Consider the following 23,751-nt stretch of genomic DNA (forward strand, 5'->3'; position numbering starts at 1 on the left):
CCATTACCTTTGCAGAAGACACTGAGGAACAAAGCTCTGTATTGGCAAGGTGCCAAAGATGGACAAGACCCATCCTGAAATGGTGAAGGCCATGGATATCATTGAATGCCATGGGGGACATAACTCTTCAACAATTTTAATGGTGTTTGCTAAGCAAGTCTGTGTGCGTTTTGTAGATTTTTGTAGATTTCTTAGTAAGTGTTGTATAAAGAAATAGTATAAGGTACCGGAGTCACAGTTGCAATAGCAATGATGCACCTTATCCTCTTAGGATAGGCAAGATGTGGGGAGTCCAGCTGAGTCGCATGTGGATGGCATCTCTGTTGCTTGCAAATGATATCATCCTTTTGTATGACAATGTGACACAACTGGGATGAGGTTTGGCACCTCAAAATCAAATCTATTTCTCTATTGGACAAAGGTGGCTTGACCCATTTGAATTAAATGAGCAGCTACATCAAGTGAAGAAATTCAGATATCTCAGGGTGTTGAGTTAGGGTAAAAGGGGCTGAGATATTGATCTCAGGTATGTTTGAGTGGCTGCAGTAAGACAGGCACTATATTGGACCATAGAGGTTTTGACAGAGCAGAGCCACAAAGATCTTGATGTATCAGCTGATCTTTGCTCTGATCCTCACATATGGAGGTTTGTTATACTCAGCATGACAACTGCTGTGAGACTTAGGCCCAAGACATTTCTTCTTGTATATCTGGGAATTCTCTGGGCTCCCCCAGGATGAGCTAGAGGAAGGGACTAGGGAAAAGGACAGCACAGCTGCTCTGCTGCCACCATGACACTGACCCAAATAATTTGCATGATGATAGATGAGTAGATAATTCAACAACCTCTAATCTAATCCTGTAAGCACTGTAGGCGATTTGAAGTTACAGTGACACTGTAGGCTATGTCAGCACAATGTGAGCTACAAGCAAATAGCATAGAAAACACAAGAAAATCATTCAAGCAGCATGCAGTAGTTTTGTGCTGTACCAACCAGGCTGTCAGTGGCAGTGAGGCTTCAGCAGACCCAGACCCAAACTCCAGCTCTGACTCAAATTTCAGAAACAGAGGGAAGAAATATAGAGGAAGGAAATATAGAGGTGGAAGAAAAAAAGAGGAGAATGGAAGGAAGAGAGAAGACAGAGGATAGACTAGCTGAGCCAAAGTGGGCTGGACCAGGCTGGGTCTACTTGTGAGTCCTCACAAGCACACTGAAGAGACTGTCCTCCTGAGCTAGAAGATTGGGACCCGAATCACACTCCACCAAGATCCCCGAGGAGAAGACCAACACCTGCTCAGCATCCAGGATAGAGGACACCAGGTGCTGGCCACAGGACGAAGGGACAGTAGCATAGTGGATAGGATAGGATAGGATAGGAAAATTAAACAGACAGAGATATTGGGAAGGATGGAGTAGGAAAAAAACAGATAAGGGTAGAAAAGTGAAAGCACAGAAAACATGAGATGGGAAGAGAGGGTAAAACAATAAGAAAAAAAATAATATTGGAGGGGGAAAAGAGGATAGAGAGATAAAGGGAGAGAGGTGGAGGGACAGGGAAGGTCAGAAAAATTAACAGTGGAAAAGGAAAGGATAGCAGGACAGAGGAGGAAAGAGAAAGAAAAGAGGAAAGGATGGAAGTCATAGCACGTGCAAAATGAAATGTGAATTGAGAAGGGACAGTGATGCATAAAAGGGATATTTTAGTGAGAGGAAGCAGGTAATTACAGACGAATATGGGGCCAGAGAAGGACAGACAAGTGAAGGATGAGGATGAGAGGAGAAAAAAAAGAGATGTAAGAAAGTAGATGGGAAAATAGCCCAAAGAGACAGAGGATAAGACAGTATCACATAGAGAAACAGAAAAGGAAAAGAAAGGCAGATAAGTGAAGGAAGTGAGCAAGAAGACTGAGTTTACATTAAAGATACTAAATGCATTTAGAATGTTAACAAGGTTAGATATGGGAAAATAGTCAATATGGGAAATATATGGAGGACAGATGCAGGAGAAGGATGCATAAGGCATCCATATGGAAAATAGATTTTCCAATGATAGATGCACATAGAGCTCAAAACTGAGGGGAGCTATATATCTGCATCTATCAATATAGGTTTTAAAAATTATTGTCACTTGAACAAACACACTTAATCAGCTCACAAATGTTCAACTTTCCCAAAAAAGGTTCCACTATATTCTCTCGATGCAACTTTTATTACAGCCATCTTTGTAGGCAACTATTTGGTGATAGCTGAATTATTTGCAAACTATCTGAGGTCCATGATACACAGGAAACATTTTCAGGCATTGGAGACTGTCAGTTTTGCCTGCTGAAGGAGAAAAAGTTAAGGGCAAGTCACTGAAAAACAGTTGTAGTAACTGGCAGTTGCATTACCTCAGAATGTCCCTTAATCAATACGGCATTATGGGCCTTTAGGTGTAGTCTGTCCAAATAACAAGAACCAGACAAAGCTCTGGTTCGAATACTCCTCATTTCCAATCAATATCAAAATCATCAGGACAGTTAGTTGGTTTACTTACCGCGATAGTAACCACTGTCCTGTCTGCAAATGCAGTCATCACAACTTTTTGTAAGATATTCTCCTGTGAAGGACAGAAAAACACAATTAACAAGGATTTGAAAGGGAATTAGCATGAATTAGAAATGGTAGTGATACTGGTTAATTTGTGGAATATATGGCAATAATACTGTCATTGTTGATGTTAGATTCTCACTGAGAACACTTGTGCTCAAACTTTTCACTATTTAGAATTTTAATCTTGATTGTTTCTAATTCTTCACTGAATACAGCTACTAATGGATGGGAATCTTTGCATGCATGATCGTGTGACTGGTGATTCACACATGCATTTCTGGGCATGCACGTTCTGTGTAGATGAGTGAATTTGGCATGTTGGACAGAGTGTTCAGCTGCTTTTATAACGTTATAACATATGTAGTCAAAAACTTGATTTTATGGTTCAGCTGTTTTTTTGCATCAGTTTAAAGCATAAATCTGAATTACTTGATTTAATCAATTTATTGCCTAGACCTACTTAAAGTATGAGTTGAGTTGAGTACTTTTATTGTCAGAATCTCTTTCTTGCGTCCAAGACACTTGTTTTTCGTGACAAAACTACAGATACCAGATAACATACATATACACACATACATATACATATAACATAAGACACCCATCAGACATTTAGGGCCCTATCTTGTGCCAGACTCCCTAAACCCGCTATTTGCGGATTGCTATCTTGTGCACCTCCCGCTATCCGCAAAACACCTGCGCTACCCGCTATATTATGCATAGGCGTGTTTTGAGCGTTACACCAGTTAAACCAATCAGTGTGCCAGGTGCCATTGCCTTTAAGGGCAGGATGCGCTATCCTAAATCCTAAATCCTAAACCCGCGATGGAGAGAGGGAGGTAGATTTTCTCAGGGCTTCTACTGAGGCTAAAGCAAGTTGGCTTTATACATATACATATGATATATTATATTATAGGCGAGTTAATTCGGGAGGTGGAGCCACATGTGTCCAAGTGGACGTGTCACAAGGATGTACTGATTGAGTAAAATCCCCGGCCACACCACAGACACACAAGAGGCAGAGGTGGAACTATGTGTAAACTAATTTATTGACAAGGTAGATTGGGCAAATAAAATATTAAAAATAAAAATATAGCACAGCTGCTGGCTTATGATAAAACAATAAAACGTGCTGGCGTAAGTGTCCAATTAAAACAGTCTTTCCTCTAAACAGTCTATATGAGTAATATACTCAGTCCATTCCGGCGGTGTCCCGGTATCAGTCCGACCGTGTGCGTGGCGAGGCTCCGTCGGGGCGCGCATTGAAGCCGCCTGGGCGCGCTCTCCTAACAGCCCAAACTTTAGGGATAGCGGATAGCGGGTGGTCATGACCACCCGCTATCCGCTATCCCTAAAGTGTGTGCGCAAGATAGCAACTTTAGGGATAGCGCATGAAACACACCCACGGACACACCTCCAGGCGCAAATGACGGAGTCGGCATAACGGATAGCGGGTAGCGGGTGGCGCAAGATACCGTTTAGGGATAGTGGAAGTTCCTAAATCCGCAATTTGCGGGTAGCGGGTAGTGGCAGCGGATAGCGGGTGGCACAAGATAGGGCCCCTAATGTGCTATACGTGTAAATTCCTCAAAGTGGCTGCAGTGCCTCCATGTCCTTACACTAACAATAATTCATTCTCTCTCTCTCTCTCTCTCTCTCACACACACACACACACACACACACACACACACAAACACACACCGTGGCCATGTCTATAGATGCTGTGGCTTCATCCATAATGAGGATGCTGCTCTTCCTGACAAATGCTCTGGCCAAGCAGAAGAGTTGCCTCTGACCAACACTGAAGTTCTCTCCACCTTCTGTCACAACAGCGTCTAGAAACACACACACACACACACACACACACACACACACACACACACACACACACACACAGACATGTGTACAGAGACATACATTCAGAGGAAAAAGAAACTTGTATTAATTTATGCCACTCATACTCGTCAGTGCTCTCAGCAGGATCTGAAAACAGAGGGTGATTACAAGGTGTTGTGTATCAGGCACTTAATTTCATCTTGTTTTATATTACAGAGGAAGACTGACCTAGTCCTCCAGGCAGAGCCTTCACCATGTTCTTCAGCTGAGCAATCTCGAGCGCTTCCCACAGTCTGTCGTCAGTGCACGTCCTCTCTGGATCCAAGTTAAACCTACAACACGATGACCCAGTCCGTACAGAGATTGTGTGAGAGAGAGAGAGGGAGACACAGATACAAATTTCAAATGTGACTGTATGACTCGAATTTAGGGAGCTTAGGGGCTTTGGTAGAGTGACGCAGATACAGGAAAAACAAAACCATGGAGACAACTTAGATATCAGGTTGACAGATAAATACAAAAGACATGTACTCATGCCTGTCAAGCCAGACTGTTTCTACAGCTTATAAAATATTAATTCCTGGGTTTAATGAAGTGGGCAAGGGTTTTTTTATTGCTTATTCACTTTTTATTTTCATGAGTGAGATTAAGTTTTATTAATAATAAAAAAAACTGCATAGTTATACTTTGAAAATGTAAGTGATGCTTCATTCACATATGGGAAAAAGTGAACCGTTACAGGCAACAACTGCAAAGTGCTAATGCAGACACTTCCTTGTTGGTGAAGTCCAACAAGGTTGGTGGATACAGTTTCCAAGCAGCATTTACAATCTGAAAGCTGATGTAAGCTGATGTGAATGATATTTTTCAAGTAGGAAGTCTGGGAGTGAGAGATAAAGAGAGTGAAGGAGAGAATATGTGCGCAAGTCGATGACTAAATAAGCAAGTTACAATCAAAGCAAGCAGGGAGCGGAAAGCAGGAAGGGTTGAGAACTAGAGATGACCATAACAGGCAATGCCAGTGTGTCTACATAGTCATCAGTCAGAGAATGGCTTTACCAACCAGAGAAGAGGGCGTACTCAATATGACTGACTCCTAGCAGTGACTGTAGTACATCAATACTCAGGTCTACTCTGCTCTACTTACTTTACTGTAGTGTACACTGTACTGAAACCTCTCCTTAGCATTTTTCGCAGGTTATCTAATTTTCCCACACAGCTCCATAGTATTCTTCTCCTGTTGGGCAAGCATGACTAATAGAAGTTAGTTTCTTGAGTTAGGAAAGTTCAGATTTATTTAGAGCCCTTATGGAACTTTCCTTTGAACCAGAAGCTCTGAGTTTGCCAAAAATATTGTCACAACAAAATGGTGGACAACAGCCAATGATAAGCAATTTTTTTTACTATGGATATTTATTTGAAAACAGATTCCACGTCACTCTAGCAGTCTCTGTAGTCTGCAGTCCTATTTTATGATGGCATGGATTTATAACAGTGTATTCTTTTAATTGCAAGGACAGACCTAGCTTTAGCGTCTTATCGTTAGTGACTCTTATTAGCGAGTCATTTGCTGTCAGTGTCAATGTGTTTCTGTCCTCTTGCAAGCGTCCATGTTGGCTGCAGTGGAACACATTCAGCACAGAGGTGGGAAGTTCCAACTCAGGACAAGTCAGAACATCCGGCTGTCGATGGAAAGCTCCGTTAATTACTGTTTAAGTCAGGTCAACATATTACCCATACATAAGGCTGTTACTGGCCTTTTGTTAAACATGATTGATGTTGGCATATTTATTATACAGCTAATCAATACAACACTGGTTGTATGTTGAAAGCTGGGTTAGGGTTAGGGTTTGATTGCTTTTCACACAAATTTGCATCCTTCTGTTCACTCTTAATAAAAATGGTCACGTTAAAGTTTGAATATTAGTACAACATATTTACTATCAATTTAAATCAGCATCAGCCTTGAAAAATGTATTGGTCAAACCCTAGATGTGAAGAGAGATATGCATCAAAGACTGTGAGTTCATCTTGAAATGTACAAGAGTATGTTGTGTAGCCACCAAGATACCCACACGGAGATTTCTTGGACAAATTATACACTAATACACTAATGTCCTTCCATCCAGGCATCAAAAGTGACATTGTTTTTTTATTTTTATCTTTTAATATTTTCCTTTTCTGTCATGTACTCTCCTATATATACCATCTGGATTTATCTGCTGATTTGGTTTTGTACTGCTGAACGTCCACATCAGTGGACATCATTTTCTCATTACTGTCTCATTACAAAATGATTATTATTACTATTACAAAGATTATTATGTTTATCATTTGATATAACCGTTTAGATTGGGATTAGCACTGGCATACGCTTGGCATTAGAAGTCTCCCATGGTGCAAATGTCTCAGCACTTATTCCACCCTGTCAAGATAATTTCTCCACCTCTTTCCTTTGAGAAATAATTGGAGAAATGAGATTGATATGAAAAGTATACTAAATGTGTGTGGTGTGGCCAAATTGGTGCTTAACTGGGCCAAAAAAATCTTGTAGCATACATCAAACTTAACAGTGTGAAACAGTTACTGTCGACCATTCACCTCAGTTCTCTGTTGCCATAAACACGGGGCTGGTAGAGACATCAAGATACTCTCTCTTTCTCTCTCTCTTTATCTAGACCAGCATATCTGTCCAAATAAACAGCACATTCTCTGTCTTTCATAACAAACAGAATCACTTCATCATCTAGTACTCCAAACATACAAAGGTTGTGTGTATGAGAGAGAGGACAGAAAGAGAGAGGGATAGAGAGAGAAAGAGAGAGAGAGGGAGAGAGAGAGAGAGAGAAGAGAGAGAGAGAGAGAGATGGGGTCTGAAATCCCTTGAACGACCTCTGCAGTGGATGACGTCTGTAAAGAAGTCAGATTAGGACCCAACCAGTGCTCCCACTGTGTTTTCAACCACTAACCCCACAGCTGGGACCTTGTGTCTTTTTGCTTTTACTGCAATTCAACAGATTTTTTAATGTTATTTATTCTCTATTTGTTGGTACAGCTCAGCTGGTTCAAAGAGTTACTAGTGCCGTCACAACCCCAGGTGGTGCACAAACACCTCTTCTGTGTCAGTTTGCATGTCAATTTATATGTCTATGTTAACAATTTTTTGATTATGATGCATTTTCATCATAATGAGATCATTGTCAAGTAAAAAAGTCAAAATACAGTGTAGTAAAGGAACAATGGCTTTTCAACTTTCTATTTTCAGATATCAGCAGCCTGATTATAAATGCCATCCTATGACACTGTGTTGGGTCGGACCCAGTCTGATGGACATTTATTTTTTGGCTCAGTGGAAAGACAGTTTTATTATTAACCTTAATATTTTGGATCAAAATAAAACATTACACTTTAAGCCTGTGGGGGCTTGAAACATCAAATTTTAATCCAAAATCGTATAATAAAACTGTGTAATTTATCAGCAGCACCTATACTGTTGGCAGTCTTTCCACTTAATCCGAATCACTTCCACTTAATCTGAATCACCATTTTTAAAGTAGCATCCTGTGTGTAGACTATGATGAGCAAACTTAAAAAACAGAGTTTTTTAAGTTTTTTAAGCTTTTAAGTTTGTTTGCTGGTCATATTCTACTCACAGGATGTTACTTAGAGAGTTGAACTTAAAAATATATTTTTCATGAATCTAACCCTCTCCAAAGAGCACCTGATTTTCCTTTGCCTTATTGAGGACCCACATGGCCTAATTCCTCTTTTTTTGCATTACTCTGAATCAACCTTATTTGGAAGAAGGACATTTTAACTTTTAATTAACTTCTAATATTTTAAGGCTGAAATGGAACTATAGGGCCAACATGCTGTGTCTTGTCTGAGTTTCCACTGACATGGGAGTGAGTATATGAGTGGTGTTTCATTTTAGGGTGTTTAATAAATACACAAAAATACAGGATTTTTTCTTTTTTTCATTCCTATTGACAACTGGCTTCATCTGAACTCCTGTCGGCTGATACCACAGCACTTTCATCACTTTATAAATGTGCCATACACTGTAAAAATGATGAAGTTTAATGTGAAAATGGAGTTGTAGTCTCCTCAACTGAAGCACGAACCATAAAGTTTACTCAAACAAATTATGCGAATAAATTATGCGAATAAATTACACGAATAAATTATTTTGCAATTATTTTCTGAAAAGGTTAATTCAGTCTTCTTACATTTTTTCTTTAAAAAGATAAGTGGTTTTGTTATTGTTTTATTTTAGAAAAAAAAAGATAGTGTATTGCACTTGTTAATGGAAAAATAAGTGTACCTAATTTTCTCAGTAATGGGAAGGAACACACTGGAGCTGTGTATGTGTGTGTGTGTGTGTGTGTGTGTGTGTGTGTGTGTGTGTGTGTTTACCTTACTGATCCACTAAACAGCACGGGATCTTGTAGGATGATGGAAAGTCGAGACCTGAGTGTTTGTAGAGGCAGCTTACAGATGTCAATCCCATCAATGATGATCCTCCCTGTAAATAAACCAGACACACTCATATTGCTAATCCATGTCAAGTGCTTTCCAAAAACTAAAGAGTGCAATTGGCGCTTCAAATACAGCCTCAGTTTGTATCTGTGGTAAATTTACAGCCTTTGCCTAAAATGTATATCAACAGGAAATGCAAAGTCAATCCGAATGTTTTTGAGCATTTTATGCAGAACTTAAAGGGGTATTAAATAACCTGTGAACTCTATAGGACAAAATTTCAAGAAGTGCATCAGAAGTCTCCTTCTACATCTACACCATCATTGTAGTAATAGTTCTTCCAGAGCTCAATGAGAGGGTAATGTTAGTCAGGTCATGTGATCTGGAGCTCCCAGTTAGGTTTCATTTTTGTTTCACTTTCTGTGGGGAAGCTTCCAAAACATGGTGGTTTATTCAGTGTTTCTGCAGTATATTTTCTATTGTGACAGCTCACAGTATATCGATTGATTGATAATATTGCCATTATTTCAATTTATCAAATTAAATATTGACTACAGATTCAAATTGATGATTAGAGACAAGCAACATGCGGTTGCAGAGCGAGACACATGCAAACAAACACACACACACACACACACACACACACACACACACACACACTGTCAATGCTGCTGAAAATACGACCCCAGATCATGCCATTGATATGAAAAATCAAGGGTAAACCCTGTTCAGTCAGTGAATCACCAGCCATGGCTTTTCTTTTAGTAAAAGCATATTAGAATCAATAAAGTAATATATTAGCCAATTAGGATTAAACTATCACATGCCCACTGTGGCCAAAATATCAGTTTAGTATCCTATTCAGTTTGAGAGTGAGACATCCTCTTTGCTGAACCTGTACTTAGTTTGCTGATTGATTGATTGAAGTCTTTATGTCCCCAAGGGGCAATTTGATTTATGACAGCTGTTGGCACAATCCACACATGATAAAAACAAGAAGAAAAAGAGAATAAAGAGAAATAAATAACATAATACAATTACAATAGAAAATAATAGTTAAAAAACATGAACATGTTGAACATGTTTTCTACACGGGTAACTTGCTGAAGACCAAAAGCAGCCTGGGCAACAAGCTGAAGCAGAAACAGCAAATTATGGTTTTTTTTTTGTTTGTTTGTTTTTTTGTTTTCTTTTTAAATGCAAGACTGCTTTACTAAAGCACTGCAGAGTTAGGGACTGTGCACACAGATGACGCACTTGCATAAAAAGATGCAAGTTGTGATGCTAACTGTATTTGGGATGACATCATGGCCAGCTACTTACCAATAGTGGGTATAATAATAGTTGGCTAACCTAGCTGGAATTGAACAATATCTCCCTCAAGGCTCTATTTATACTACTAGTTCATAGCTCTGATAGCTTTTTGATCTTAACTCAGGTGCATCAAGATTAAACTCGCCTTGTATATTACTGACTATTTCTAACAACATTTTTCTTGCAATTTCTCCTCTCTGCTTAGTCATTTGCTAAAACCAACAGTGATGAGCTTTCTGTCTTACCAAAAGGGAACTGGCTGCATTTTATCATAATAATGCAAACACTAGCACGGCTACAGACATCTATCTAGTGGATGTTTACATTGGAAAACAATTAAGAAGCAGCACCCGGAGCATATGACATGCCATCTGTGTGCACTAGGGCATTAAGACAACACCCACCCCAGCCACAGCCTGTTCACCCTGCTGCCGTCAGGCAAAAGATACAGAAGTATCCGCTGCTGTACCACCAGACTACAGAGCAGCTTCTTCCCTCAGGCTGTGAGACTACAAAATGCACCATCTGCACTCCTCCATGCTTAATAATTCTATTTTTTACACAATCAATTAATCAGTCAAGAGGGAACCACATTTTAATTTCACTATACAACTTGTTGTATAATGACAAATAAACTTCCTTGTATCCTTGTATTAACGTAAAGGTCGACCCGTCGACATCAGTTAATGTCCATCGAAAGTTGAAGAAAAAACAAAGGGTAAGCAGGTGGGCCGTTATTTTGGCTGTGCTCCACTCTGAAGCTTAATAAACTGCTACTTTGACCTCAGAATCGTGGATGTGGGCTGTTCTCCTTGGGAGTGGGAAGAGCGAGTCCCTGCCCATCCTCCTAGCTGCTCACATAACAGTTTGGAATTGATAGTCAAGTCAAGTCAATTTTATTTGAACAGCCCACTATCAAAAATTAGAAATTTGATTTTTTGAAAACAAAACCCCTGTGTGGAGAGAAGGTAGGAAAACTGGTCAACACAAACAACTGGCTGCGCAGGTGCAAATAATATGGAACGCACCACCTTGCAAGTTCCTTAGATTTGTGATGTAGGAAATCCTGCCTATTTGAATCCATGTTTTTGAAACTTTCCTTGGTACACTCACTGCAATTTCAAATGAAAAATACTCTGTGTATTTCACTCCTGATATGTCTTGTAGCATATGAACAACACCACATAGACATGCTAACAAGGTTAAAAACTTGATTTTCATCAGAGGGTCTTTAAACATGCCCTCAAACTTTTAACTCCTTCATCGGTATATAATGTCTTGAATATATGTTTTTTGTTCTGTTGATTCGGATGGCATGTATTTCTGAATGATGAAAAAAAGTGTTCTGTGGGCTGCCAAGAGTTTAGTCACCATGGCGCTGTTCTGGTTTTATTTCACTGCTTTATAAGGAAACACCGCTGACACAAATGTCTTAATTTACTGTTAAGTAAAATATCTGGCCAGCTGTGCTGTGCTGTGCTGTGCTGTGTGTGTGTCTATGTTTATGTGTGTGTGTGTGTGTGTGTGTGTGTGTGTGTGTGTGTGTGTGTGTGTGTGTGTATGTGTGTTTGGAAAAAGTGAGTGTATAATCTCATTTTTGGCTCAACAATCTGTCTAGAAGGAGCTATCATAGTTCAGAAAAAAAACAAAATATTACAATTACATTTCCACTATCACTGGTTTCTGTTGACATTGCTTTAAAAATCAAATGAATCAAACCGTTTTTTCTACGGTTCTTTGAGTTCATGACCGTAGGCTTGAACTTGAAATATGACCCAAGGGCTAAAAATAAACAGACGCAAAACATTAGCTGTAAGAAAATAGGTCAGGTCTTTTGTTATGTCCTTGTTGTAAACCTCTGATCAAAGAGTCAAAGCACTTCAGGTCCTCTGTTCAGGAATTAAAAAGCAAAGCATGAAACAGAAGGAACAAAAAGACTGACATCCTCACTTCAGCCCATTAAAGTGCAGTCTTTACTGAGAGGCCTGGGTAAGTGTTTAAACTGAACTGAAATGCAAGCAGAGATTGTTAAATATACACATTTTCTCTAATGTAAACATACATGACTTTAATATGTGGTAGATGGCAGATGTTTGAAGGTATGACGCAGGCAATCTTTTGAAGAGAACACAGATGGCTAATTTACCTCTGATGAGTGTTTTATTTTTATCATGTTTCTGTCTCCAAAAGCCAACTGGTATCTACACTGATTTTGTCCCTGTCGCTAATACTTCAAAGCAATATTACGTCAATGTCTTTGCTGTTTTGAAATGTTGGTTGTGTATCACAGCTTTGAGTGAACGCATATATTGGTGCAAAATCAAATATGATTTTTTTGTTGAAAGACCCACCTTATAATGTTCTGCTTCTGCAGCTAACACACAGCCTATATGAAGGCCTATCCTGAATTTTGGCATAATGGAAAGTAAATTTATTTCTTAATGATAAATGTCAATGAAATAAACACAATACAAACAGATTTTTTTTAACTGTCACACACAGCCTGGATGCAGTGACGAGGGGACATGGGGACTTGAAGCCGCAGCTGCCCACATGGCAGGCAGTGGAACAATTCTCAAAGAGTAATCATGAAGAATAAACACTTCAGACTAAGGGTTCATAATGTACTGTATGGGTCAGCACTTAAATATTTTGTGGGTCTAATAGCTGAAAGAGCCTCACATGGCCAGAATGGTAATGTATTTAAGTGAGTCCAGAGCCCGGGGGAACTAAATTTGCACACTTTGGATCCAGAGTTGACAAGTTTTATGGTTCTCTCTTTAGTCCATAAAAAGGAATAGCATGGTGAAAGGGTTAAGGCATTTTGATTTAAAGGTACTACAATCAGCATTTTAAAACATCAGTAAATACTGTCAGATTTATTGTGATACTTCAGCGTTATTATGGTAAACAAGTGAGACCATATTGGAGATGGCTGGATGTTTATCTCAATATAAAGACACAATTTTCCATCCAATAATAATATACAATAACTAGGCATAATGTTGGAGGTTTAGTTCATAATATGTAGCGCCTTTGTCAACTCCTGAAACTAGTTCCAAATTAACGAAAAAGCACGTTATCATTCGAAAAGATGAATTTTGAGTCTGTTTATCGATTCTGCATGCATGGGTCCATATTCATAAAACTTGATGTTAAAAACTTTGCTTCAAAATTAATGGCATGATTATTTGAATTGATATGTCACCATGGTAGGGAGCGCAGTAGACTCATTAACGAGGCATTATTATCAGCCATATCCCAAGTGAAAGCTAACAAGATTCCTCAGTCAACAATGTTTATGAATAAGGAAAATGAAATGGCAGTATGTACTACTGCATCTTTAAACCTGCCAGTGCATTTTATGAATTCAGGCCATGGAGTTTTATGTATTTTGGGCCTTCATAGTGACTTTTAAGAGCTGAGAACAGGTTTCGTCCCTGTGCAAGCTTGGAATATTTAGTGTCGTCATCGATATGGGAGTGGGTAATTACTGGGGATGTAATTTGGCAATTTATGGATACCCAAAGTCTCTTTACAGAAAAGAAAAAAGAAAAGCATTTTGAATTCTAAAGAAATGTGAAAAGGAAAAATCAATCTACAGTGCAACTACTGCGAAAACTAGTATCAGAGGGAGCATTAGTGGGTCCATAAAGGTTACTAGCAAATGTATTTCAGACATGGCATTTCAACGTTCTAATGAAAATCCTACAGATGACACACAGCAGCCCATGAACACGCTGGAGTATAAAAAGTATAAAACATTAAGCAATGTCTTCATTTGACATTCACCATCTACCATATTATGATATATTAGATTATTTTGAGAGGATCAAGTACCCTCTTCACAAAAGAGTTGTATATACTGAAGAATTAGAGAGGTGACTGAACATCCCCTCTACTTTTGCTCTGGAAGAGAAGAGGTGGCAAAAAGAACGGAAAAAAGTGAGATGGAAACTGAAGAACAAAGAGAGTTGGGCTGTGTTTTGGACAACAGTTACAGGCCCAGAGTCAATAATCAGTTGATGTTTTAGTGTAATTATAACATCACTGAGGCAACACGTTGGACAAATGTTACAAATGCCTTTAGAGATAAAGACTAACACAAGTAAACAACTAAAGACAGTAAAAAAGATACAAAAGATGAACGCTCAGTTGGAGATATAGACCAAGACAAGGAGACAAGACAATAGAAAGCAAAAAAAGAGAAACTGGGAGTCAACAGACACAGACAGAGATGTAAGGCTCATTATATGGCCTCTATGTGTATGAAAAGTATGATGGAAGACAGACCGACCTTCAAACATATCCACCATGTTGAAAAAGGCCAAGGACAGAGACGACTTCCCACTGCCTGTGCGACCGCAGATGCCCACCTAATTAAAAGAGGGAGGGATGGAGAGAGAAAGACATAGAGACTGACGATGGGTCAATAAGCTGCTCACTGTAACACTGCTATGAGAAATAAGGCACTAGTGTGGTAACAAGCAAGCAGCATGCTCATGTTGTGTGCACAGTGGAGTTTGGTTGCTAGGTGTTAATTCACAGTTTCAAAGAGGCATATGTCTGTGACTTTAATGGGTAAGTCCATATTCAGAAAAATTCACATGCTGCTCCTATGTCCTTTGAAAATCCAGTCTGTACTTGTGAACAGACTGAAGACTCCAAGAACTAGTAACACAAGATCCAAGGCCTTCAAGTAAAGCTCATTTGAATGCAGAGGCAAAACCCAAACTACAAGCCTTCCACCCCCCTTCATTTTCAATAACTTGGGACTTCTCAGAATTGCCTTTTGTTGTCATTTCCACTGCTTGAAGAATCAACCATGACGGGTATGAAGTGTTGCTTAAATATATTTTTTTATATTTATTTCTTACAGCCAAGTCAAGCTCTCTATTTTATCTATTTTAACCCCATGCTCGCTGACATGAGCATTTTTCTCCTGCTGAGCAGGCTTGTCCTCCTCTTGCTTGCTGGTGAAAAGCAGCCTCCTCAGGTTTTAGTATCACGTCCTAAGGGCCAAATTTGGGCTCCAAGAACTTTATCTTGGACTGTCTCATAGCCAATGGAAACAATTACAGAATTTGTGAAATAGGCTTCATGGCATGGCACACCTTGTTAAGTTCTTAAGAGCTGAAAAGGGCTATATAAGTCCACAGTCTACCTTTAAATATGGCAATATGATACATCATCATTAAAGACCCACATGCCTCATCTTACCGAGCCTGAAAAGTTCAATTCATATAGAAAGCATGCTTGGAAAATGGAAAAACACAGTAAATTCTGATGTTGTGTCTGTATTTGATTAGAGACATTTTGTATCCAGTTACTGCCCCTTCTACTTGGAAGCCACCGGAATGTGCTTTATTACATGAGATAAATTTCAGGTTCATCATTGTTATTTATACCAAAGAAACTAGCTGACCTTTTCTAACAACAAAACTCAGTAGACAGTCTCTGGCACTTTGCATCATGGAAACAAAATGGACTGCAAAGCACTACAGTATCTCCTCAACCCACCAATGGTTTTCAGGCAATGATTTCTCACATTTTCTGATGATGCATTTTAAAAAGTATGTTCCCGTGCATAATTCTGATGTCATTGAGATTATATGATTGAACAAAGGATACATTTAAACCAATTAACTTGGAGAGAGCTCATGGCCACTAATTAGTTAATCATGGCCTCAAAATATTTTTTTCTTCGTCGTAATAAAAAGTTAAGGCAAAAAAGCATTTTTGGATTGTAAAGGAGGGATACATTTCACTCTCACAAGGCTCTTGTTGAATTATTTGGATTATTTTGTGTCTGACCTCTAATTCAAAAATAATGTGAGGCTGCAGACTTTCACCTACAAGGTAGGCTGCACTGAATGAACTTTTTCTGTTGCTGCACTGCTGACTGCACCGACAGAGGCACCACATGACATTTTGAGGCTGAAGTGGTGAGAAAGTGAAGAGGAGGACAGCAAAGGAGCTTATTCAGGCCAAAACAGGAATTTAGAAAACCAGGAAATAATAGCATGGCTGTAAATTGTATGGTAGAAAGAAGACACACAGTGATGTAAAATACAAGAAGGGATATGCCACTATGAAGAAATTTACTTTACCATTTTATCAATAAAATGTGATTTGAGGCTCTGACTGTCCAGCAATGGTGTGTGAATTATGTACTTCTGAGGTGCTGAACTTTTTTTTTTCATCGCTTTTAAAACCTAACAGATACAATTCACTAGATACTTCATGAATTCCCCCCTTTACTGCACACCCAACCCCACATCTCTCTCACAGTCCTCAGCAACATGCTAATTACCTTCTGGCCTGGGTCGATGTATGCGTTGACGTGCTTGAGCACTGGTTTGAGCATTGGATCATAGCGCACACACAGATCTTGGATCTTTATCTCACCATGTTGGGGCCAGTCCTCAGGCACCTGAGAGGCATCTTGAGGGAGAGGAACAGGGGAGAGAGGTAAAAGGAGATTAAATTCCACAACAACCCACTCCACCCCACCCCAGTCACCCTTCCTCAAACAGAAAGAGGGAGTGAGGAGGTAGCAAGGGGGGAGGCAGAAAGATGGTTGGGCTATAAACCTAAAGGAAACTTAAGAAGATAAGTAAGATTTTTATTAAAAAAAAAAAAAAAAGATAGCCTTGTTATGAGGGATTGATAGGGTTGTTGTACAGTATAATGCTATGAATTACATCTTTTACAAATCTTTTTTTCTTCATACTCTCAGATCCAATTCATTGATACATGCTGCTTACATATTTATTGTCCCTCACCTAATGAAAATGGAGGGAGGGGACTATGAATCAATGTCTGTCCATTCATCTGTCCATGCGTCACCCTGTATCACCCCGTATCACCCCATAGGCTGAATGTGGAATGTGGAGTGCCACCGCGTGGTGACACAGTGGCTGTGCTACGGCAAAAAATAGTTCTGCAAATTCTGCCAAACGTGTGTTGTTGAGCATTATTCAAAACAACTTAAACAGTTGAGTTTGATATTCAAAACTAATCATGGTACATTAAGTTACACTTAATAAACTTCTTCTGTAAATCAGACACAATGAAAAGCTGGTGCGCTAACAGTGTTGGCTAAGAAGAGTCAGCTGGTCTTTGTTGCCAAAAATATTGGAGTGCGTATTTCATGCGGCTGAGCAGAAGCTACAACATAATTCCAAATAGTGGACTATTTTCTTCTCCAATTTGCTTATATCTTGTCACCATTCTTCAACTACTATAAAAATATGAACTGCTTTGTAAATCTGTCTTTGCCTGCCTTGTACCCACAGCATCCCTGAAAGATACACTAGAATAGAAAGCACTGGAAAATCCTCTCTGGTGCAGAGGACAATGGAAGAACAAAGCAGACTGCACCAGGAACTTGAGGGGTGTATATATTTCAGTCCTGGCCTGTATAAACATTAGCATATAGACCATATGGACAATGTCATAACATTCCAGATATAGTATAGTTTTCCTATTTAAGTGCTTAAAGGGCTCCAGATCCTTTAGAGCAGGGGCTCTCGAAGTTTTGATGACTGAGGGCCAATTTAGGGACCCAACACTGGATCAAGGGCTGCCCAAGAAAAAAGAGGACACAAAATAATTCCAAAACAAATCTTTCCTTTAATAGCCTATTTAGACTAAAGATCATGCTAATTATGAATCACTTGAGAAATACATGTTGTGATTTCTGGAGGAGAACAAAATCCCATGTCTCAACTCTATGTCAAATGTCTTAAATGTTCTTAAACTTTTTTATGTCTCAGGGATTGCTATCAGAATTTTGTTGTATTGTTGTATGACCCTCAATATAATGAAAATAAAACTACTTGACATGACTTGACTACTTGTCCATTTATAGATATTTAAATGACAAAGGTGCAAATCAGCAATTAATGCTTTGAAAATGCTTTGCAGCCATGTCAAATAAATACAATTTGTAGTTGCTGAGGATAAAACGGATTTATGAAAACTGACTGCTGAAAGCCTCCTTGAAACTGTTCAAGCTTAGCGTGCCCTCCTCACCTGTGAACTTGTTTGCATTTTATGATTGGTATCATAATGGCATTTTATGTTAAAGTCCTTGAGCATAGCATTCACATGCTTGGAGATGAGCCACATCAAACCTTTGCGGTATAACAGTATACGTGTTGCATTCCTCCTGAACCTTCCTTTTCTCCTCATTGACAAAAATGTTTTTTGCCCAATGGCCCTGGCTGCTCCATCTGCAACTAACTGGTTAACATACCTACAGTGATCAGGATTGTGCAGGATATGTCTTATTTACATAAATGTTTATGGTGTCTGCATACTGTCTTTTGTAGTTTTAGCGTATGCTTAAGTGTAAGTGGGGTGCCTCCTTTCACTCTCTACAGTGTATGTTCAAATGTTAGCATAGATCACTGAAGCCAGTGTCTGCAGTATTGTGTGCTGTCCTCACTTAATATGGAAGCTGGCCAACAGCTCCCAATTTTAGGTTATCCCTTTAAACAAAACTTATTTGTTTAAGTTTCAAAGGAAAAACATGTTCTGGAATTCATTTGAAGAGAAAAACAAACTAAACAGATAAATAAATGAATAGATAGATAGATAGATAGATATAAAGATAGATAGATAGATAGATAGATAGATAGATAGATAAACCACAGTGCTGCCAGACGAAACTGAAAGAGGTATCACAGGGGAAAAGCCTAACAACTACAATATGAATCACATAGCCTAGAGGCCCCACTACATCTACACATTTCTTTTGAACACTTAGAAGATAAAACCTTTTCATAGACTCCTAACTGTGGAAAGTTCCCAGAGGACTTTTCACTGTTATCAGCCCTTACTGGAAGGTTCCATGATGTCAGGGAGGAAGAACCATTTTATTCTCTCTCTCCTCTCTCTATCTCTCAGGGGCTCCCAGCCTGTTTTAGGATTTCTCAGGTTATTTGCCAGAAACAGCAGATCAGGATAAAGGATGAACTTGGAGAGAAAGAGATGGAGAGAGAGATGGGGTAAAAAACAGAGCTCCAGTCTTTTACCCCTCTGTCTACTCTTTCACTCTCCTTTCAACAAACTGTGAAAAAAAATTTGCTATTTCTCCTTGTCTTGTATGACTTCATTGGACTCCTCTGTGAACTTGCACAGTGGTCCACTTTTACTTTATATTCTCTCTTTTTTTTTTATTTCTTATACTGATAACAATTGCTCTTATGGTATTTTGATTGTATGCTTACTTTGTACTTTGGTATATATTGTTGGCCTGCAACTTTCTTTCACTTGATGCTTTGCTTTATTTGCCAGATGTCCCTTGAAAAACAGACTATTATTCTCAGTGGTTAAATAATGGTTGGATGATTTAAAAGGAAAGTCTCTGTCTTCCATTATTGCTCTTGTCAACAATCTGGCCCATCCTCCCATCCAGGAACACTTGTATTTCACCAATGCAACAACACATCCCATAAACTCAAGAGACAGTGTCTGGAGAGGACAGTAACTAAGGCTCTCCACACACAAACACATGTCCCTATACTCATCTGCTTACAAGTGTGCACCCAAACTGCTGCAACAAGGGGAGTTTTCGTATAAATTGAGAAACTTTGGTAAGCATATTTGTGCTTGGTTTTGCACATTTTAAAAATCTCACTGGGCTATCCCATAATGATTGTGAGGAGTTACGTCACATTCGGTTTTACCACAGCGTGATCCCTATTTTACTTTCCTTACTTCAGATGAGTCCTATATACTCACATAGGCACAGTTGGTTCATTGTCTCATTGTTGAATTATTCTGTATCTTACAAGGTGAAGGCAGTTGGACAGCATGTAAATGCTGGATAAGAAGGATTCACTTACCCATAGATCCCTCGTAGTTCTCTGACTCTGTGCTGAGGAAGCTGTTGACTTTCTTCACAGCTGCCATCTGAACTTCTAGATCTGCTAGGTTCCTCACCACCCAGTTCAGGTAATTGGTCACCTATATACACACAACAGCATGATATGTGTGTGTGTGTGTGTGTGTGTGTGTGTGTGTACAAGTAGAGAGAGAGAGGGAGAGAGAGAAAGAGAGAGAGTGAGAGAGAGAATCTATATGTAGAGTGAAGGCCAAAAGTCAAAAGGCAGCAGAAACAGAGGGAATGAAATGAACTGAGCAGCGAAAACTTACAGTGAGGGCATAGGTGAGTCCCAAGCCAACCAAACCTCCAGCAGGCAAACCATAGCTAAAACTGCATATGGAGGCTACCGCTGCTGACAGTACGATCACCGCTCCCAGGTAGTCCTAAAGAGAAGGAGGAAATGAAAGGGGGGAACAAAAATAGCAAAACAACAATTAAAACAACTGGGAAAAGGCAAAAGCAAGGCCCACTTTATTCTCTCAGAAATTAGTCAAAGCTGATGAATTTTACCTGAAATGAAACAAAATGAAACAAAAAACAGTTTTCTGAGGACTACTAGCCAAATAATCCATCTTTCCTTGCATCTAAGTAAATTTGAAAATTTGCCTTGTGTAGCCACATCATGACATTTGATATGACACGTTCATGACACACCATGTCAGACACAGAGATAGAAAGAGATAGAAACAATATTATTGCACTTATAGCTACTCATAGACATTGAAGTTGTCTGTTTTTTGTAACTCAGTTACATAGTTATGGAGAAAAAAATGAAAATTACTTTTTGCTATTAAGGACCACAAGTGTTTTCCTGACGCTTGGTCCACCAATAACTGGGTGGCACTCAAGGTCTGCTGGTGGGCTGTGGCCCACTGGCTGAGAAACCCTAGGCTAGAGTTTCAGCCATGAATCTCTAGACTGAAGCACAGCAAAAAGCACACTGACTCCCTTTAGCCTTAAGTCTTGGCTAAGAAGCGATTCGACGGAATATCAAAACTTAAAAAAGGCCCTGTGTTAGTTAAAAGACTGACACTAGTGCTGCCAGAGAGGGGGGACTCCAATCCCACCTTTGGCCACCCACACTAAATTAAGCATCAACTTATGTTAGTGTCACACGGACAGCAGCAGTTTTCACTCCATATTCACTCTGTTCACTAGCAAATGTGTGAAAGTCAATATCAACACCTGCAAGAAAATGTTCATGAGACCATTCCTTACCGTTCGGACTTCCAGCCAGCGATTTGCAGCAGACAGAAACAGGTAGGCTGTGTTGTTGGTGTCTGTCAACTCCAGCATTCGCTGTTTAAAACGAGCCTCATGTCTGAAAAAAGCATTAAAATATACATTATTCACACATCCCTCCCTTCTTCCATTCAGCTTGTTTTCTTTCTGTTAAACTCAACATACATTGCTCACACAACTGTTTTGTGTGAAACAAAGGGCCACTGAATTAAAGGGATAGCTCGTCAATTTTGAAAAATCTAATATTGTTTCACTCCCCCTCAAGCTGTTCTGTAGGACAGTAGTGGTGCTATCTTCCTCTCATTGTTACTGAGTGCTGGATACTGGCTGGATGCTCCAAATGCTAACTGTTAGGCTGCTGCCATTGAAGTGGACTTTCCTCTATCTAACATTGTTAGAAATTACCCCCTCAATCCACTCAAAAAACATTTAACATTACAGCACTACTCAAATTACTGTTTAAAACTGTGTATTTTTTCATCAACATCTGGAAAGATCCAGTAACTTGAAGCCAACACAGAGATAAGAGTAGGTTGCTTGAGTTTGCTATCGTTTGTTTTCCTCATTGACAACAGGTTGGATGACACTGTTTATTTAACAATTTGAGTGGATTAAGGCCGTTGTTTTTAAGAATGTTAGCTGAGGGGAAGTCAGCTGGGGGGGGGAGTTAAATAATATCAAGATTTTGAAAAATGGGTGAACTATCCATTTAAGTTGTCCATTCAACAGTGTGACTGCTACTAAGAATAACACAAGCTATTAAGATAACACACTACCACAGTGCTCTTCAAAATGGATTAATAAAGTACTTTACAAACAATAAAAGAATAGCAAATGAAAGCCAACCAAATAAAAAAAAAAATGCATGGGTCAAACAATAATCAAAAGCAGAGCTACAGAGGAATCACATGGTCAAAAAAACAAACAAAACTATAACAAGTAAAAAGAAAAAAAAAAGGGTCTTCTGTCAGTCACCCTCTAGAATCAAGGCTTTAGCATTTTCCTTTCTTGATGCAGCAGCAAGTAACTATAATCTCCAGCAGTCTCCAGCAGTAGCCAACGATAACGGGAACTCGGCTCTTACTGTCAAGTATCTGGCACAACATCAGGCTCAATTTTTCATTTTTATTTTTCATTTCTTTTTTTATATAATTTTACTTGAAGACTCATTTGGTCAATCTGTGTGTGTGTGTGTGTGTGTGTGTGTGTGCATAATACGTGCTTTCATGTGTGTGCATGTAATTCATTGTGTGTGTGTTTATGTAGAGGAAGTCCTCAGGGAAGGGGGAGACTAAAGCATGGGAGCTGTTTAATGTTGGATTAGACTGATGCTGGGAAAGAGAGGGCCAACGTGATACATAGAGCAACATAACAGGATACAACTGCTTCTCACTCTAAAACAGTAACCATTACTACTACTACTACTACTACTGGTGCTGTTACTACTGTTAATATAGCTACTGCTGCTACTATTACAGCACTTGTTCTACTACTACTGATACTAATAATGGCAACTGCATAACATAAGTTACATGTTACATGCTGTGAAATAAATTCAATAGCCTAAAAAAAGGCTTGCAAGTAAAACAGAGGAAATGTATGTCAACCCAAAGATTCCAGTGTCCGTGGCAATCATTTCTTTTCATCTGGAAAGATAATTGTATCTGTATTGCTGCAATTCTTCTTTTTAATTTCACAAACTTGCTATGCATCTTTGCACACCATCACAAGTCACATACATATTGTCTATCTGTTGATGCACATTCAATATATGTGTGTGCATGTGTGTGTGTGTGTGTGTGTGTGTGTTTGAGATACCTGAATGCTCTGATGGTTGTGAGGCCTTCAGCAGTCTCAGAGAAATGACAGAGTAGTGGAAGCTGGGTAGAGTCATCAAGGTCCTGAAGGTCCCTGAGAGAGAGAGAAAGGCTGGTTCAGTGTTTGAACCAGTCAACTTCGAATTTGGTTAAGTGTTATATATACAGTAAGGTTATACCAATGTACTGATGTTTTATTAAAAGTCTTAGGTGTAGGCTAATATTAGCCTACACCTAAGCTTTGGACTCACTTGGAGGCGACCCGAAAGTACTTCTGGATGAAATAGAAAGCCACAGCCAGGGGGACCAGAGCGACCAGGAAGATTGGCGTTATGCAGGAAATGACCCCAATGGCCGACAGACATAGCAATGTGGACCGAGTCAAAGACTCAAGAGTGGGAGGAATATGCTGGAAAAAAAAAGAATACCAGACAGGAAGAATGCAGGTTGTTATCTAGCATATCTAGATATTTTAAAGCTCATAAAATGTAGGCTTTATTTTGCAACAGCAAAATGTTCACCCCAAGATTTTCCCAGATGGCCTAGGGATTGAGACAAGTAACCCTCTGTTTCTAAG

At 39.3% G+C, this 23,751-nt stretch overlaps 1 protein-coding gene across 1 annotated transcript in view; it reads right to left on the reverse strand.

Moving 5' to 3' along the window:
• Positions 1-23,751, reverse strand: part of abcc9 (ATP-binding cassette, sub-family C (CFTR/MRP), member 9) — a 78,669-nt gene that overhangs the window by 4,417 nt on the left and 50,501 nt on the right. Inside the window, exons 30-40 of the mRNA XM_030046103.1 lie at positions 23,426-23,583; positions 23,176-23,268; positions 21,334-21,436; positions 20,385-20,498; positions 20,075-20,195; positions 16,534-16,664; positions 14,518-14,596; positions 8,844-8,952; positions 4,656-4,759; positions 4,293-4,426; positions 2,539-2,601 (exon numbers count right to left, since the gene is read on the reverse strand). Coding sequence (XP_029901963.1) covers positions 2,539-2,601; positions 4,293-4,426; positions 4,656-4,759; positions 8,844-8,952; positions 14,518-14,596; positions 16,534-16,664; positions 20,075-20,195; positions 20,385-20,498; positions 21,334-21,436; positions 23,176-23,268; positions 23,426-23,583 — 1,209 coding nt within the window. The remainder of the gene's footprint in view (positions 1-2,538; positions 2,602-4,292; positions 4,427-4,655; positions 4,760-8,843; positions 8,953-14,517; positions 14,597-16,533; positions 16,665-20,074; positions 20,196-20,384; positions 20,499-21,333; positions 21,437-23,175; positions 23,269-23,425; positions 23,584-23,751) is intronic.

The sequence above is a fragment of the Myripristis murdjan genome, chromosome 23 (assembly GCF_902150065.1).
Source record: "Myripristis murdjan chromosome 23, fMyrMur1.1, whole genome shotgun sequence".
NCBI classification, from domain to species: Eukaryota; Metazoa; Chordata; class Actinopteri; order Holocentriformes; family Holocentridae; genus Myripristis; species Myripristis murdjan.